This window comes from Hyperoodon ampullatus (assembly GCF_949752795.1).
Source record: "Hyperoodon ampullatus genome assembly, chromosome: 2".
Lineage (NCBI taxonomy): Eukaryota > Metazoa > Chordata > Mammalia > Artiodactyla > Ziphiidae > Hyperoodon > Hyperoodon ampullatus.
The window spans coordinates 159,705,146-159,718,763 of NC_136915.1; the positions used below are offsets into that span (position 1 = coordinate 159,705,146).

At 47.7% G+C, this 13,618-nt stretch overlaps 1 protein-coding gene across 3 annotated transcripts in view; it reads right to left on the reverse strand.

The window, feature by feature from the left end:
- CACNA1E (calcium voltage-gated channel subunit alpha1 E) overlaps window positions 1-13,618 on the reverse strand; it is a gene marked incomplete at both ends in the record, with an annotated part of 301,265 nt that overhangs the window by 79,324 nt on the left and 208,323 nt on the right. For all 3 annotated transcript variants that reach the window (XM_079696521.1, XM_079696523.1, XM_079696522.1), the window contains 5 exons: window positions 947-1,059; window positions 1,840-2,049; window positions 2,998-3,087; window positions 3,742-3,795; window positions 8,462-8,577. In XM_079696521.1, the coding sequence (XP_079552647.1) occupies window positions 947-1,059; window positions 1,840-2,049; window positions 2,998-3,087; window positions 3,742-3,795; window positions 8,462-8,577 (583 nt within the window). The remainder of the gene's footprint in view (window positions 1-946; window positions 1,060-1,839; window positions 2,050-2,997; window positions 3,088-3,741; window positions 3,796-8,461; window positions 8,578-13,618) is intronic.

Consider the following 13,618-nt stretch of genomic DNA (forward strand, 5'->3'; position numbering starts at 1 on the left):
TTAATTCTCACAGCGATGCTGAAAAGTATGTAAATAAGGGAACTAAGGTGAAAATGGTCTTTCACTAGTTATTATGCCTGAAAATTGCCTGTACCCAGAAGCATATGTTCCAAGTTAAAATGCAGATTGGCAAGGGCTCAGAATCGTTAGCACCTAACTGGAGATTTGGCAGAGAAAGAAGTGGGTTTGGCAGAAAGAGAGGTGGTTCAGGAACCCGAAGTTTTGCAACCTACTTCTGCTGCTAACTGGCTGCGTGAACTTGCACACGAGGTCTCCTATTTACTCATGTGTAAACGGGCAGCCTAACTGCCAACCAACACCTAACATCGTGGACGTCAGACCCCTGCAAGCAGCGGAGGACAAAAATGTATGTGAAAGCACCTTGAAGACTGTTAGTAATGCACACATTTATATACCAATATTATTTAGGAACGTGGACACTGGGTGAAGTAGTCTATGTGGGGACTTGCTAATACCTGAGTGTGTATGTGCATATGTGTATGAATGTTTAAGGGTATACCCAGATAATTTTCCCAATTTTAAACTGAACTCAAAAAATAAATATATAAGTTTCTCATTTTTGATTGAACCACCTTCTGGAATGAAGTCTTTTGTCCTTCTCCCCCAGGCTTCCCCCAAGAAAATAAGTGGTTCAAAACTTTGGCTACGGGTAGCTTTGTAAAATTTACTGAAGTGTTTACTCTATGGTATGTGTGTTACCATTCAGTAAAAACATTAAAAATAAAAGAGCATTTAAAAAACCCAAACAAACCCTAGTACGGCAAGGATTCACACATTCTTGACCTCCCTTTTGCTAATCCTATCTATTCCCCTTTTATAAATTCTGATTTCAGCGCTTCACGCCGAGCCCCGGAGCAAGCTGCTTATCTCAAACCATGGGATAGCAACCCCTGGCAGAAGGATGGGCGGGCTCCAGAGCACTTACCCCAAAATCAAAGCAGTTGAACGAAGAGTGAAAATAAAGGCGAGGCCCCATGCCGTACATCTTCAGGGACATCTCCAGGAGGAAGAGTCCCAGAAACAAAAATTCTGCATAGTCTGAAAGCATTAAAGGCAGAAGCGTTGGTTCCATGGATGGCACAGGCTTCTGCCCTCCCCTGTCCAATCGCCCCACCTACAGAGGAACCCTCAACAGCAGCAGGACCTACACAAGCGGGACTTCCAGTGACCATGCCAGCTCAGTGCCAGGCAAAACCTAATGATGTCTGAAGACGCTCAGACCCAGAATGAGTCCCAGGCACACTCCACAGGTCAGCTTTGCTCTCTTGACAGGTGGCTTTGTCATTGCCCTTCAAATGGTAGGTGGCTCTCAGGAGAGAGAGAAAGGGCTTAAGCATGGCTTTGATGAAAGAGCCGGATTCGCTCTCCACACTCCCGGCAGTGACAGCCTCTGGGAGCCTCACTCGCACCCAGCGGCAGCCTGACCCAGAGCTGACCTATACGTTTCCTTTCTGGTCTATTGAAGGTATCCATTTCCCCAGGAACTTTTTCCCCTAGGACTTTGGTGACCAAGACTCCCTACATCACTGAGCCGACTTAAGGCACTAAGCCGGCCTTAGACTACCCAAGGTGTAACACCATCTTGTTGACGCATCAGCAAAGATTTGTTGATCTGATTCAATAATGAATGACAGCTGGGAATGGTCGTGTGCTAACCCCGACCCCTTGAGGACAGCTCTGGCCTCAGTCACAATGTGGTGGAGAGGCAGAACTCTGGGTGGGCAGGACCACTGCCAGGCCCACGTGACACCTTGCTCTCTTGACAGTACACCCCAATCGAGCTGCTGCCGTGAAAGCCAGGAGTCACCGTTCACTTACAGAGAAGGTGGGTGAGCCACTGGGGCTGGTTGTGATGGACGATGGCCACACAGGCGGTGTTGAGAGCCACAAGGCTCAGCACAATCCAGTAAAACACCTGGGATTTAACCATGTGGCGGATAGAGATACGCAGAAGCCGCTCCTTGTGCCGGAAATAGGAGGCCCCGTCCACCTTTGTACTCTTGATGCTGGCTCGGGCGAGGGGTGTGCCTAGGTGGGAGAAGTAAGGAGGGAGAATGAGGCTGCAGAAGAGATCACCCTCCGTGGCAAGCAGGTATTCGCAAGGCAAGGTGGGCAGCTTTGGTCCCAGGGCTAGGGTACTGCCACGTGTTATGAGCTAAGAGTTTCCACAGCACAGCAGGGAACCCTGCTTTTCCTCTGGGCACCCTCAGTCCTAGGAAACAGAAAGATTCCCCAGGCAGGACACCAGGCATCCAGCCGGTATCTTGAATCCTAACAGGATCGTGTTTATGTCTGTAACAGATTGGGCTTCTCTCTGGCTTTTCTTTTTAAATATGCTTCAGGCACTGGAATCATCCTGCCGCATTTGTGATTTTTTTCTGCCACTGGAAGCCTAAAGCAGCGATGAGCTCTGTACGCCTCTTCTGCTTTTGAGGATGAAGTCAGACCCTTCCCTTTTATCTGGGGAGGAAAAAATCTGCCATCAGCCAGAATCTCTAAGGGAACCTGAGGTTGAACACCAGTCATGGTAAAGGGCTGTCAGTAGGAATTTGTTTAAGTATCACATGGAAGCAGGCGATGGAAGTAGGTAGAGGCTACTATGATTAAGCAAATGATTGCAGGTTCTCAAATGGGTGTCCTCAGGATCCTTTGAACAATTTCCCAAAGTGGGTTCTCATTATCACATCCAGGAGAGATGGGATATGTATGCCGATGGGATACATCTGCCACACTTGAAGAATCTGGGTTGGATTCTTGGCCCTAAGCCCCATGTTTCACATAACAGTATCCCCTGGTCCATCTTTTTCTGTAAGTCATTGTCAACTAGATTAGATTCCAACGCCTTTTCCTAATTACATCCCAAAGTTCTGGATTCTTTGGCCTCCCTTCCTCCTGGTGGTGTTTCTCCAAAGACAGGATGTTCCCTTTCAGAGGAGGTTCAGAGCAGTGAAAGGAGATCTGACGGCCTCCACTCACCCACAGAGGAGATGTCGACACAGTGCTCGTCACTGGAGTCTCGCGTCATGGCCTCCGTCCGGCTCCTTTTGATGGTTGCCCTTCGGAGCACTACACCAGGGAAGGCGGAGGCCAGGGAGAGGACACAAGAACAACCGGATCAGTCTGGTCAGAACTGAGGACTGTGGGCAAGAGGCCCCTCTGACACAGGCGCGCCTGCCTTTAAATACCCGAGCCAGGGTTAGTGAAGTCACAAATGTCTACGGAAACATGGCTCCCATGCTCAGCAGCACCTCTGACACACGAGGCTCTTGAATCCCATGGGACAAGGCTCCCGAATCCTTGCTAGAGCTTATCTAAATGCAGTAGGTAACAGGTACTCCGTATCTATTTGTTCTGGTTCTTCATAAACAATGGCACTTCCTGCCAATGAAAGTGGTCCCAAGATGATCCCCACAAATTGTCAAAGAAGATCCCTTTCTGTGCCATTGGTTGTATGATGGCTTTTTCACTGCCCGTATCAATCACACGCCCTGGAACAAAGCAACTCTTGGATTTCATTTTCATCACTTTAAAAAGCATTTAAATCCATGACTCAATTCCCTTCATTTTAAAGCACGAGGGATTTTATGACAGAGAGACTTGCGTTTCAAATCCCAGAGCGCCCCTCTTTTTATTTCTTTCTCCTCTTTTGATCAAGAGAGATTGCCTCTGCAGAAGAGGGGGCAAATGCGAAAGGAATGAGGCCTCGGAGCACTTCCTTACCTTCTAAGGCTGACGTTCCAGCATTTTTATTTTCTTCAGCGAGCATGACTTCCTCTATATGGAAACAAATGGTTTAGTAAATTATCGGTAAATGCCAAATTATTTTGCAACATGAAAATCCCTCAGGAACGGCTCTGGCTCCAGAGCAACAGAGAGAGAGCGCAAAGAGTTCAGAGCTGGTCACAGGCATCAGCATCAGCAAGACATCAAGGGTCATGAAGGGAGCACCCGAACGTCAGAACAGAAAGGAAGGTCTTCAGTGAGGGGGTGTTGGTGGGTGATCGGGAAGATTCAGCTCTGTCTCTGATACACTGTTTAGGAGAATAGCCCTGAGAGCGAAAGGTGATCTTTTTAACTAAAATCCCCTAAATGGATAAGAATGACAAATTTCCATTCCTGTTTTTTTCTTTTATCCAGGTTCCTGAAACCTTTTCTAGCAGCAGGAGCTCCCTTAGTTTTGCTTGTCTGCAGCCCCTAGGTCATAACACCCACCTCTTCATTCTGAAGGTGAGCCCATGTTTTGGGTTCTAGCCTACTTCTTTAAGGAAAGGGCAGAGGAAGGTGCTCACAGCCACCCCAAAGAGAGGGGCAGGGCTTACGGGCTTGCTTCCTCGCCCCGCCACCACTTCCATCCTGCCTAGTTGAGCAGAGCTTGAGCCCATCATGAATTTGTCCCGGTGATATAATAAAATATAAATATTTGGTCTCTGTCCACCTTCCGGGCACAGAGCTTCCAAACCCTTGGAATTTACTCTTTTGTACGCTAATGAGATGACTCACTGTGGGAGAGGCCTAGTTAGTGTAAGGATGGGGGCTGGTCCCCCCAGAAAACCAACCACATGATTAGAAGGTTGTAACTTTCAGTCCCATCCCCCTCCCACCTCGCAGGAGGGGAGAGGGTCTTGAGACTATTCCATCACCAGTGGTCAATGATTTAATCAATCATGTCTACATAAAACCTCCATAAAAAACCCTACACGATGGGGCCCGGGTTGCTTATGGGTTGGTGAGCACATCAGGGTACTGGGAGGGTTAAGTGCCTGGAGAGGGCATGTAGGATCTGCACGCCCCCCAAACCCCACCCTCATACCTTACCCTGTGTATCTCTTCCATTTGGCTGTTACTGACTTGTGTCCTTCACAATAAACTGGTGGTAGTTTTTCCTGAGTTCTGTAAGTCATTCTAACTAATTATCAAATCTGGAGCCCTCTGAAGTTTTAGGCAGCCAGGAAGAGGTGCAGGTCACCCGGGGACCCCACTGTGGCTGGTGTGTAAAGTAGAGGCAGGCTTGTGGGATGGAGCCTCTCACCTGTGGCGTCTGCACTAACTTCGCATCAGAATTGAATTGAATTGTTGGACACCCCAACTGGTGTCAGAGAGTGGAAGGCCTGGTTGGCATTGGGACGATGTATTTGGTTGTTGGCGTTTGGAAAACAACCACTTAGTCCCCTGGACGCCCCTCTTGGCCTCCCCAGGAGCAGCCTGTACTCCACAGCCGTGTCATCATCGGCAGGGTACTATTTTCTGCTAAGACTTATTAGGATGTGCCTCACTGACATCCTTCCAAACTTATCAACAAAACAGCCCTTCATTCCCACGTGTGCTGGGATTCTGAGCCCAACTATTGGGAGTGGTGTGGATGAGTTCTGATCACCGCCCCTGTCTCAGCCACAGGCGAGGGAGCTGGAGGCCCCAGCAATCATTCCCTAAGATCCCAGCTGCCGGGAAAAGCTTGCAGCAGGGTCTGTGAAGCAATGCTTTAATTTAAGCACTTCTAACAAGTAAAAGGACAGGCATAAGAGGGTAAAGTTATTACCATAATTCCACCTGCATATAAAACTGAGAGTATAGGGCTTCCCTGGTGGCGCAGTGGTTGAGAGTCTGCCTGCTGACGCAGGGGACACGGGTTCGTGCCCCGGTCCGGGAAGATCCCACATGCCGCGGAGCGGCTGGGCCCGTGAGCCATGGCTGCTGAGCCTGCGCGTCCGGAGCCTGTGCTCCGCAACGGGAGAGGCCACAACAGTGAGAGGCCCGCGTACCGCAAAAAATTAAAAAACAAACAAACAAACAAAAAAACCTGAGAGTATAAAATGTATTTCCCAGGGAGGGGAACATTTTGAGGCTCAGAGGGTACCATGCAGGATGGCCATCATAAAGTCGTAACATTTAGCTTTCTTTTTTAAGTACAGCCCTCTGGCAAAATTAAGTTAACAGGTTAAATGTTATTGGTGGGATGCTCCTTCATGAGGACAAAGAGGATTTTAAAGTCATTAATAGCACTTGCTTTTGGAGGGCATCCTTTTAAAATTAGGTACTTGTTAAAATACCTCATAGCAACATGAATGACCTCAGCCAGAGAGTCTTTTTCGCTCTGTGCAGTGTCGGGGCTTTGGGATCGGCAGATCTGAGGACCCCCAAGGCAGACGGAGGGTGTATGGTGCTGCTGAGTACCTCTGGGAAGCGCTCGAGGGCTCTGGATGGGCTGGAACGGCCCTCCCATCCCCCCCATGCCTTTTGCCAAGTTCGCTTTCGAACTTGAGCATGTCTTTCCAGGCAAATGTAACCCATATGTCTCTGAATCACTCACGCTCCACTTGTAAAGGGAAGGGCCAGGAAGCACAATTTGACGTCGCAGTGCGTCTTTTTTTCTTAGAAGAAGAGTGCTGGCTTTGCCAACTGGAAGAAAGCAGAGCCTTGGGATTCTGCATGCGATTGAAAAGCAGAGCCGCAAAGAGCAGCATCCCGGGCTGCCTGACCCTGAGCAGGGCCGTGGCAAAGGGTAGGGAGGCTGCTGCCAGCCTACTAGCTAGGGTGGTCTGTCAGACGGCTCCCCTGCCCAGCAAGCCACGGGCAGTTGGGAACTTCAAGCTGCCGACCTGGCCTGGAGGCAAATCTGCTGAGATACTGTTCCAGGAAGAGGGAGGGGAGATTCACATTCACCTCCACACAAGAGCCTCAGAGGAGAAAGGGCAAAATGGAAGTACAGTCACCACTCCCATGGCTCTTGCTTCCAGAAGCAGCAAAGGAATGCAAATAGTCCCAAATGAGACGTGGCTTTTACCTGGCTTTGACATGGCACTTTCCGCCACACATGCCCTCTCACCCCTGAAAGATAATCCAAAGTTGACCCCTGAACTGAGAGAGCTTTTGTGTGCTGTGATCTGAATAAGAGTCATAGCATCATTCCAAAGCTTAGAGAAGAATAAGGGTCAGGCACCTAAGTGTCCAATCCTATTCCAAATTTTTCCAGAGAGACCTCTTTGTTCTCTGCTTTCTACCAGGAATAGAGCAAAGATGCTGACTATCATGTGTATTTTTTTTATTAAAAAATATTTTACTCTTTTGCTCAGGAAGATATACAACACCAATGCAACGCAACCTTTAAAATAATAAGGAAATCAAATACATGCTTTTTACTGACAGATGTGGGGTGATCGATGCCCCTCATAAGCAGCAGAGCCACAGTCAAACTTGCATCTGGGGGCTCTGTGGGTTAATGAAATCGGGATAAATCTGGACCTATCCTCAGGGCTAGGCAAGAATTTTTCCCGAGCCTGAGCCACAGAGTGAGGAGCTGATGACAGTGCAGGGAACAGGGAAAACCAATTCTCACCATCATCTATTAGCTGCCTTACTGCAGTGGCCTCACAATCAGTCTCCCTGCTTCTGGCCTCGTCTTCCTACTGTCTGTTCTCAGTGCAGCAACCAAGTGCTCCTTCAAAATCTTAAACAGAGCACGTCCCTTCTCTGCTCAAGACCCTCCTGTGGCTCTTGCCTTACTCACCAGAAAGCCCCAAACTTTACAATGGCCCGTAAAGGTCATACACAATCTACTGCCTCTGCTCCCACCACAGCTGTCCTCATCCTTACTCCTGACACCTTCCCCTGCTCACACCTCCTGCTATTCCTGGAGGGCTCCTGGCCCCTCCCACATTAGAGCCCGGGCACTGGGGTTTTCTCCCCTCAGAGCTCCCTGTGGCTCACGCCCTCATCCCTTTCAAATCTCTCCTCACACAGGTCTACCCTGACCCTCTATTTAAGACTGCAACCTACCCTAAACCCCTAACCCTACCTTGATCTGTTTTCACTGTACTTATCACCTTATCAAAAGTTATTATTTTGTTCATCGCTGCCTTCCCCAGCTACAGGGTAATGAGCTCCACAAGAGTAGAGCTCTGGGGGAATTCTCCAGCAGTCCAGTGGTTAGGACTCAGCGCTTTCACTGCAGGAGGGCGGCGGCGGGGGGGCGGGTTCAATCCCCGGTTGGGGAACTAAGATCCTGAAAGCCGCGTGGCATGGTCAAAAAAAAAAAAAAAGTAGAGCTCTGGCTCATTGCTGTATCCTAAGTGCCTAGAACAGGACTTGGCACAAAGTAAGCTCTCAATAAATATTTGTGGAATGCACAGACTGTTGTTACTAGTAGTAACGGCAGTAGTATAGAATGTCATCAGCCCAAACTCCTGGGTTATGTTACCTTTTACTCAGTTCACCTTGCTAAAATGCCTGCCCCGTGAAAGGCGTTTGGCTGAAGAACAGGGACAGACTCCAGAGGGAGAAAAAGGGACCAGCGGGGAATGCAAAAAGCCAACAAGTCATCTCGAGCTTCTCTCTGCTCTGGTCTAGGCTGCCCCTTTGAATGGAAGTACTGGGAGTGGGAACGGGGGCAGGTCCCTGATGTCTGGGCAGCCCATCACAACCTCCTCCAGCCCCCAGGCCTTACCTGCTTTGTCTATCCAGGCGCGGTACCCATTCAGCTCACGCTCGATCTGCTGCTGGCGCCGCAGTTTCATGAAAGCTCTCCGGTTCTCCACTCTCTCTCTCTCTTTGGCAAATTCCCTGTGGACAAAGCAGATAAGATTCACCAGGCTTGGGCAGTGCCATGACTAAAAGAAAGGGTGAAACAAGCAGGAGAGAGAGCGTGTTTGAACAGGCACTCTGTATACCCCATTTCCTTTGTCCCAGGCTGCAACGGGCATCTCCTTAAAATGTTGCACAGAAAGGCACTTCGTTCAGCCTCCTGCAGGAAGCCTTCACAGATCAGTTTCATTCCAGTCAGCACTAATGCTGTCTGCTTGCTCTATTTTGAAAGGTATTGACTTAGTAATGTGACCAGCTAGCTTCCAGAATGCTATGTTACGTCTCTCCGGCTACGACGGAAGCCCTTCACCCTCTGAGGGGCCCAGCTACCCTTTCTGCTCTTAATAACAACAGGGACTAATGTACATTGACTGATGATTACGTGCCAGCCTATATGAAGTTTTTCATACTCATTAACTCATTTAATCCTCAAAATCACCCTATGAAGTAAGCACTATTAAAATTCCTATTTAACAGATGGGGAAATCAAGGTTTAGGGGAGGGAAGTAACTTGCTGGGATCTGAACTCTACCCATAATGCTGTGCTTCCTCTGGTGGCCTGTACCTTGTGGTGCTCAGTACGGACTGCCATGGAAGACCATGACACTGAGGCCTAGAAGGGCTGAAATGCTGTTTGAAGATGGCTGGTCGAGATTAAACAAGAAAGGTAAGGGACTCCCCTGGTGGTCCAGTGGTAAAGAATCTGCCTTCCAATGCAAGGGACACGGGTTCAATCCCCGGTCAGGGAACTAAGGTCCCACATGCTGCAGGGCAACTAAGCCCTTGCGCCACAACTCGTGAGCCCGCACACCACAGCTAGAGAGAAGTCCACATACCACAGTGAAAGATCCCGCCAGCTGCAACTAAGACCCGACACAGCCAAGAATAAAATAAATAAATAAACAAACAAACAAACAAATAATAAATAAAAAGAAAGGTAAGGACACAGGAAGCGCACATAGCTCCAGTAGAAAGACAGTAGGAAGATGGGGTGGTGTGGAGGGGAAAATGAGACAGACGGAAAAAGCCAGCATGAGGGTCAGAGATAAGACAGAGCCCACTAACAGGCACAGGGGACCAGAGCCACTCTATGGCACAAGATGATTAAAAAAAAACAAAACCAAAACGAAACAAAAACGAAAGCTCCATGGGAAAAAGAAGACAGAAGAGGAATGAGGGTTCCCTGGCAGAGAGGAAGATGATCAGATTCAACAAGTGAACAAATGGGGATTAAGAAATATTCATTTGCTAACAGGCCCCTCCAGATACCACCTCTACACCAATGCCCGTCTCATCACCAAACACCCTTCCAGCCAGAACACCCCTTGCTAGCGTAGTGCCTCCCAGCCATGGCTCACACACCCTCCTACTGCCCTGGAAGCTGTTCCACTTATTCAAGGTGTTCCCCGTCAAAAAAGAGCAGCAGCCTGAAGATAAGAGAGTCTAGCACCCACTGTGGGTCCTGCCACCTACTCCCTCATGTCCAGGGAGGAGAAAATGAGCCAGGGGCTGAGGGACGTGCCCCAGCCCCGGTGCAGGGAAAGGAGAGGTGCCAGTCTACCATGAGGCAGAGGGATATACCGGTTTGGGTCTCATACGGCCCCTCCTTCCAAGACAGAGATGGATTCCTCAGGCACAGACACCTTACAATGGTCACAATCAGGCTAAGGGCATGGGGACAAGGCACACGGGCAGGGGAAGTTCTCCTGGGCTTGGTTTCTTTTTTTTTTTTTTTTTTTTTTTTTTTTTTTTTTATTAGTTTCTGCTTTATAACAAAGTGAATCAGTCATACATATACATCTGTTCCCACATCCCCTCCCTCATGCATCTCCCTCCCTCCCACCCTCCCCATCCCACCCCTCCAGGCGGTCACAAAGCACCGAGCTGATCTCCCTGTGCTCTGCGGCTGCTTCTGGGCTTGGTTTCAAGCTCAGTGGGTTCTCCTAAGGCTGCTGTGGGGGAAGGAAGAGTTGAGCAGGGCCAGCAAGAGTCAGGGTAACAGAACTTAAGCCCTGGGACCCCTCCTTTTTTCACCTGCCCTTCTGGATTTCAGCAATTAGAAAGTAACAAAGAGCTAGCTTGGTTCATGGCGTCACCATCTACCAAAGTTCTTACCTTTGGTTCTTTCTCTTCTTTCTATCCTTCCTGTCTGATTAATGCCATTGTTCTGTGGGTTCTATCTTCAGAATGGCACTTGGATCCACCCTCCCTCCTCACCCTTACTGCCTCTTGGTCCAGAACCTCATCCTTTCCTGCCTGGACAACTGCAATAGCACCTACTTGGTCTCTCAACCACCTGTCTCTCTTCCCTTCATTTCATCTATTTCACAGTTATTCCAGTTATCTTTCTAAAATGTGCACTGGATTTTACCACTTCCAAACTGAAAATAATAACCACAGTGAGTGACATTTATGGAGCATTTTCTAATTTCCCAGCACCTTCATCCATTTTGTGCATTTAATCTTTATAACCAAAAGGAGAAGAAGGTAGAACATGTATTTTCAGCCTCGATTTAAAAGTTAAACAACTTGCTCAGGTTCAGGTAAGAGACGGAGCCAGGTTTGGAACCCAGGCCTGTCTGCTCTAAGAGCCCAGGCTCCCCACATATCTGCCGGCCCAGTGGCATATTTATATGCTGCTTTCTTTATCTTTTCATATGTATGTGTCTTCATTTTCCAACTACACTCTAGGGAAATCCAAGAAGGTTTTGCAGGAGGCAATGTTTTGAGCAAGACATTGAACAAGGAGAATTTAAGCAAGCTATGGGCAGGGGAACACAATAATCTTTCAGCATCTGCATTATTACCAACATCTCCATTTTCCAGCTCAGAAAACTGAATCTTGGTGGTGGGATGAATTGGGAGGTTGGGATTGACATATATACACTAATATGTATAAGATAGATAACTAATAAGAACCTGCTGTATAAAAAATAAATAAAATAAAATTCAAAAATTCAAAAAAAAACAAACAAACCCAAAAACTGAATCTAAGGGGAGTTAAGCGGCCGGCCACTAAGAGGAACCACGACCCTCAGATCTTCTAAATTCCCTCTTCTCTCTACTCTATCCTCCCCGCCTCCACAGTCTCCTCCACCAGCTGCTAAACACCTGACAGACCCTTCAAAGGCCTTCATGGCTGGATCTGAGCCTTTCATTCAAACCTCACCTCCCATCAATCCGATCTATCTCTTGCCTACTTGCAGCCCACCACGGCCATGCTCGAAACACAGCGCACTTCCCACAGTTCCTGAAAAAGCAGTGAGGGATCTCAAGGTTTAATTCACACTGCCCAGAATCCGTTCTTACCTTGCCTGAGTCTTTTTTTTTTTTTTTTTAACATCTTTATTGGAGTATAATTGCTTTACAATGGTGTGTTAGTTTCTCTTTATAACAAAGTGAATCAGTTACACATATACATATGTTCCCATATCTCTTTCCTCTTGCGTCTCCCTCCCTCCTTCCCTCCCTATCCCACCCCTCTAGGTGGTCACAAACCACCGAGCTGATCTCCTTCTTCAAGGCCAGGTTGAAATGTCACCTCTAATGTTTAGCTTTCCCTTCCCCCTCTCCCTTGCCCCCAGTCTTCTGGCCTCCTTTCTACCTTTCCTCTAGCTCTTCACAGCTCATGTTACAGCCAGACCTCTACTGTGGTGAGTTGTACATGTGACTCTCTCTCTCCCTCTATGTGAGCTTTTTGAAAACATTTTGTCTTACTCAACTTTGCATCTTCCAGGACTAGACTAGGTCTGGCATATAGTACTTATTCAATAGCTTATTTTATTAAAGATACCCAGGCTGACTTGAGGAGCACACTGATAGCTCTGACCTGATTCCCAAAGGCTTAAATGAGGGGGCGCAGCATCTCTGCACTGACCCAAATGGAGCCAGGTGAACTAGCGGGAATTTAGCAGTTGCCAGGTAACTCCTGGACACTGCCACCACTATTTTTCTTTGTTTGGCTCCACTAAAATCTCTGTAGCATTCGTCTATGAAGTATGCAGTGTGGCACCTCTATCTGACCCCCAGGATGACAGCGTGGCTCGATTTCCAGTGGGACAGCCCAAGACACCGCAGCCTAACCTCCCTGTATATTTGGAAGTTTCCTGGCTCCAGTCTCACCAGCTGGCTTCCCTGCTCTCCTCTGCCACTGCAGGCCCCCATTTCCTCCCACCCTCCCACCTGGCATCTTACAGGTCCAGAGCCCAACAAATCTGGCTTGGTCTTTTTAAGAAGCCTCTTGGCTAAAAGAAATAAAGAGTATGCACCAACGGGGCTACTTCCTAAGCAGCTCCCGCATGTCAGTGCGGGGAAGAAGGGCTGTGTTTGGGGTTCCTCTGTACTATGTTTATCATTTGGCCTTCTGTGGGTTTTTTTTTTTTTCATCTTTGCTCTTATTTATTTATTTATTTATTTATTTATTTATTTTTACAAAAATTGGATCATAGCATACTGTCTATAGCACGTGGCCTTCTGTGTTTTGTTTTGCTTTGTTTTGTTTTTCAACTGGGAGCCTAGGGCAGAAAGTCTGGCACCAGTGTCTTTCATGACACTTCTTAACCCCCTCCCTTGCCATCACAGTGTTTGTGCCCATGGCTTTTCTCTGACTAATCTGAAGGTTCCAAGAGGCCAAGTAGAGGCTGAATCATATCACATTCTATCAGGGACCAATGAAGTTTAATCCACAGCCTAGTATTATAGTAGATTCCATAGATTATAAATAAAATATTAAGCTTTTTAAGCCACATTTGTAAAATTTTTATTTTCTAAATCACTTTCATGTAAATTATTTCATTTAGATTTGCAAAAACCCTGGGAGATTCAGAAAGGTTACTTCCCCCAAATGACCAAATTATCAGGAGGCAGAGCCAGAATTCAAACGAATGCCTTTTGATTCCAGATTAAGTGCTGTTTCTACGAGGCCTGAGCTGTCCTCCATGTTACGTAGCAGTCAACATTTAAAATCCACAAGAGGGATTTATTTTTCAGCCAAAGGTTGAGGAAAGTAAGGATATAAAAA